At 35.2% G+C, this 5347-nt stretch overlaps 1 protein-coding gene across 1 annotated transcript; it reads right to left on the bottom strand.

Moving 5' to 3' along the window:
- Positions 1 to 1743: 1743 nt before the first annotated feature.
- LOC127118378 (probable inactive receptor kinase At1g48480) lies at positions 1744 to 4953 on the bottom strand. Its single transcript, XM_051048566.1, has 2 exons — positions 3530 to 4953; positions 1744 to 2576 (listed from the first exon to the last, which is right to left on the bottom strand). The coding sequence occupies exons 1-2, from the start codon at positions 4794 to 4796 to the stop codon at positions 1975 to 1977; spliced, it is 1869 nt and encodes a 622-aa protein (XP_050904523.1). The 5' UTR covers positions 4797 to 4953; the 3' UTR covers positions 1744 to 1974.
- Between the last annotated feature and the right edge of the window lie 394 nt (positions 4954 to 5347).

Here is a 5347-nt window from a genome sequence, read left to right as displayed (position 1 = left end):
GACTTAGGCCCATAGTTAAGGCCCATCTCATCACCCACATCTCTATCATACCATGTTACAAATTTAGCTTCCATCTCATTCTTCATTGTATTACTTTTATTTATAATCACATTCGCAATTACAAGAATTTATTATAAATATTTTATATCTTTATTTTCTAGTTTATTCTAAAAATGAAAAGTATATTCAAGTGAAGGAGAATCAAATCATTCTATATAAAAGTGTTGAGAGTGATAATGAACTAAATATATATGATTTAATAGACTTTGACATTAAATATATGACTATCATATATTTGTTTTTTATTTTTAATTGATATGAGACTTAACCGCTCCCATTTAAATTTCAATAATCTTTCTCTCAAATATAAATCACCTATCTCACTCATCTCAATCCATACTAGAATTAATATCACTCCTTATACTCAAACCAATTGCTAGATGAACAACTTATACGCAAATCGACATTTATTTAGTGTGTACAAAGTTCTCCCAAGTGTGCCTACAACTGCAGTTGATCTATAATCGGAAACGTATAATCACTTAACTGAACCACATCAACAAATATTACACTTATTATTTGTGATTTTACGTTTTTATTTATTATTATTATTATTATTTTGTTACTAGTTGCATTTATGACAAAAAGATAAAATAAAACCATGCCATAATTTGTTTCTATAATATATACCGGGAGTATATGAAAATAGATAAGCTTAAACAAGTCATTGAGATGCTGAGATGAATTAATGTCTAATTAATGTCTGTGTTGAACTGTTACATATCCCTTTCATAAGAGTTTAAGCTAATGAACTTGCACTTTCCATTGATGAGTGTATGTTAATTAAATTATGTGGTTTATCATTTTTCAAGCTTAAGCTCAATAATTTGGTAGTGGACCACATGCATGCCTCTATGGATTTAGACATTTGGTTCTAGGACTATCTGGTGACAATCATGACCTTCTAGTCTCTCCTTTGAATTTGTCACATAACGTGCTTCAAAGTTCAACCTTATTATTCAACAAATACTTCATTTTCAATTCATCTTTTGGTAGATGAAACCAATCTTCTTCAGAAACTATTTTCAGTGTGATCTAAAATGTTAAATAAGTTTAGATAAATGAGGTAGTCTAGTAGTAGTTATGAATGACTCAAGTTCAATTATTGAGTTTTGAACATTACCTTTATTTGGTGAGAGTTTTTTGAACTTTAGCTATATGTTAAAACAAAACATCAACCATTTTTTTCATTAAAAATATGCCTCATTAATCATTATATAAAGAATGTTTGATTTGATAATATCTGATAGGTAAATATGTGATTATTTTTCGTTAAATCAATTGAGGTAAATATGTGATTATTTTTCGTTAAATCAACTCAATTGATAACTAACTATACAGGGACATTTGACTGCAGAGATATATGATTATACAGGAATATTTGACTGCAGAGATATGTGACTATACAGAGACATTTGACTGTAGAGATATGTGAGTTTGAACTCACGATATCTCAAAACTCTAACTTCGAGACATTATAATATGTTATATTTTTTTTATATATCTGATGAACATTATATATGATGTAAACTACTACAATTTATTTTATAATTAAAATCATGATTCAATTATAAACCCATATGATTGTGCTAGACATGATGGACAAAACTCAATTTACAAGCAAATGTGATTGGAAGATAATATAAACATGCACTCAAAACTATGATAGGTTGGACTTTGAGAAGAGCAGAAAACCTTTGTTTCAACGTTTATAAATAGTATATAATAAATAAACTAAAATTGATCCCCTAAAAAATAGAAGGATCAACAAAAGCTCCAAACAAATTATTCACATTTCCCAAAGTATTATGAATGTATAAATGTAGCAATCAATAAAACAGAAACAATATAAATAATCATGCCAAAAACAGGCGAATATTTGAAATCATGAGGTTCTCTCTATCTTTAAACAAATCATGAATCCTCAATAATCTCTTCTTGCTCTTTCACTAAACTAAGATGACAAATTTCCTCAATCAATCTTACCACCACATCCATGGAAGGTCTCTTATCAGGATATTGAGCAGTACATTCAAGAGCAAGCTGCAGAAGTTTCACCATTTCGTCCTCCACATTTTGGTATCTCAGAAGCTCCATGTCGAAAACATCACTGTTCCATTCGTCTTGGACGATCGATTGGACCCATCTCGGTAGGTCTACTCCTTCATCATTCAGCGTAGAATGAGTAGGAGCTTTTCCTGTGAGAAGCTCCAGAAGCATAATGCCGAAGCTGTAGACGTCCGCTTTTTGGGATACTTTGCGGGTATCGGTGACCTCTGGTGCACGGTAACCAGAAACTCGGTTGGGTGTGGCGGTTGGAAGAGCGAGATACGCGAGGCCGAAGTCGGAGACACGAGACTCGTAGGATTTGGTGAGAAGGATGTTTGATGACTTGATGTTTCCATGAGAAGATGTTGGACTTTGTGAGTGTAGGTATGCAATCCCTTGGGCAGCACCAAGGGCTATGGTGGACCTTGTTTCCCAATTTAGTGGAGTCCTTCCAGTTCCATTATTTGCTATAACATGAAAATAGCAACAAGTATAAGTAAGTAACAAATGTCAAAAAAAATGTGCCTAAAAATGTCTAGCATCCAACTCAAGATCCATAAATCAGTTGAAGTTTCATTCACACAAAACTTGCAAAAGAACATAAACTATTTACCCCCAGCATTTTGCAATCAATAAATTCAAACCGGATTTGTATCCCTTGGATCACGCGTTTGTTGCCGCAGTCCCATAATTTGGGCTATAAAATCAAGATCTGACGGCTCAGGTTTGATTTTTGTAGCGGGATTCAGAATACTATAGTCTAGATTGCTTGACTATGTAGTCAAAATCAAAATTTTAGAGTCTTGTGCAGTCAACATTACTTCATAAGAAGTTTGAATGTTGAAACAATAAGTACAAACAAATTGGAAATGTTCATTGACATAAATATAAGATTTTTGGGATCTGCCAAGCCTAAGAAGCACATAATAAACTTCAGGTTTCTCATACAATGCTTTAGTTATCAGAAATCTAAACTCTTGATGCAAGATTCCATCTCTTATACGCATAAATAATGTCCGTCTTATTCTATGAAACACAGACACAGATACCGGATACGACACCGTAATCATAGGTGTCGGTATCCGACACTTACATGGATACAGACACATCTTTTTCAGAGGTGTCAGTACTACTGAGGACCTATCACTCAATGCAAGTCTTATATGAAGAAATGAATCCAAACACACTAACACGGCCAGGGGGGCCTAATCTGTCTACAAAAGCATCGAGGGGACAGAAAAACAAGCAGTGATTGTGCAAAAAGCCAACATGAACTGGACACAAGAACAGCCTCAATCATTATACTAATAAACAAAAGAGAAGGTAGCATATTAGCATCACAAAACACATCAAACACAAAAACACTAACAATGTCCAACAAAAAAATGCCAAAAAGCAAAAGCAAAAGACAAAGACATACCATGCAAGAGTGCAGATAAGCTTCCCATTGGCATGTAATCATACACAACAAGCTTTTCATCTCTACTATAATAATAACCCCTAAGTGGGACCAGTTTATCATGAACCAATTTTCCTACCTCCTCCATTTTCTCCTTGAATTCCCTTTCACTTGCAGTAACATCCTTCAACCTTTTCACAGCCACAGTCACTCCCATCTCCAATGCTGCCTTATAAGCTGTTCCAAATGTCCCTTTTCCCAAAACTTCAGCAGAAGCTCTTAACAAATCATCTAAACTAAACTTTCTAGTCACATTCCCGACAAACACCAAACTCTTTTGTAATGACACACCCGAAGCTGAAACCGAAGCGGAACCTGAACCCGAAGCCAAACCAGAGCCTGAATTACTCAAACCACCACCACCATTATCAACATCAACACCAACACTCTTGGCATGTTGTACATTATCAGAATCATTTTTTGTTCTTTTTCTACACAAGAACACCAAAAGAACCAGAATCAACAAAAAACCAAAAACACAACCTATTACAATACCAGCAATAGCTCCACCAGATAATCCATTTTTGCTGTTGCTGTCATTGTTTCCTGGACAAGGTACTTGAAGGGGATTCCCACAAAGCGAATTTCCCGAAAAAGCGCTTATAGCTAACCGCGAAAACCTCGATGGAATCGGCCCGGTTAAATTATTATACGACACGTTGAATACATGCAAAGGAGGAACATTAAGGTCGGGGACAGAACCGGTGAACCGGTTTTGTTCCAAAGACAGTGTATCCAAACGAGTGAGGTTGTTGAAACCAGAAGAAATTTCACCGCTGAATTTGTTATGAGCTAAACTCAACCGTATCAAATTCTGCAACCCAAACACAAATTCAGGAACCTCGCCGGAGAGAAGATTATTCTGAAGGTAAAGGCTCCGGAGAGAGACGAGTTTTGAAAAATCCGAAGGAATGGGTCCAGTTAACAAGTTGAACCGAAGAGAAAGTGTCTTCAATTCGGTGAGGTTTCCTAACCCTACAGGAAGGTCACCGGAGAGACCCATCGCCGGTAATCTCAACGACGTGATTCTCTCGTTTCCGCAGGAAACGCCAGCCCATAAACACGGGTTTATCTCCGACGCGTTCCATGAACGGGTTCGTCCTCCAAGTGCGTTTCTTAAAATCAGTAGAGTTTCTCTATCGGAAGCTAGATCGGCGCCGGAAACAATGGCGATTAAACACGCGGTGAAATAAAGCAGAAGAGTATTTTTCAGCTTTGGAGACTTCATGATTTGAGAAGAATTTGGGTGGAAGGAAAACGGAGAGAAAAAGAGAAGAAAAGGAAATTTTATGATCAAAGAGTGAGAAAGTGAGAGTGGTGCGTGTCTCGTATTATATCAAAACCTTTGACGATGTTAGCGTCAGACAAACAGATTTTAACGTCAATGTATCAGAATGTGCGAAAAGTTGTATAAAAAAAATCAAAGTCAATAGGAAATTAATTAATTTAGTTTAATATATGTACTAAATATATAAATTTGAAAGACCGAAAAAATATTGTTTTATGACTATTTAATTGAAATTCAGATTTTTTAAGGAAAAATAATAATTGTAATTCTATAATAAAGAGGGAATGATACCCTACATTTAAGCTAGGGAAGGAACAGTGTTTCGCACGAATGGCCAATGGTGATTGGTTGGTTTTGTATTGAAAAATTTAAGGAAGGTTTTTAGTGGACCCCACGTGTTTTGTCGTTCAGTAAAAAGGGTTCTGATTCGGTGGTGTTGTGAGCTAGCGAGTATATTCTTAAAAATAAAATTTAAAAATCATAATTTTCAC

This window comes from Lathyrus oleraceus, chromosome 2 (genome assembly GCF_024323335.1).
Source record: "Lathyrus oleraceus cultivar Zhongwan6 chromosome 2, CAAS_Psat_ZW6_1.0, whole genome shotgun sequence".
In the NCBI taxonomy this organism is placed as follows: Eukaryota; Viridiplantae; Streptophyta; class Magnoliopsida; order Fabales; family Fabaceae; genus Lathyrus; species Lathyrus oleraceus.
Note: the sequence above shows the minus strand (reverse complement) of the source record. Positions and strands in the feature narration are given on the sequence as shown.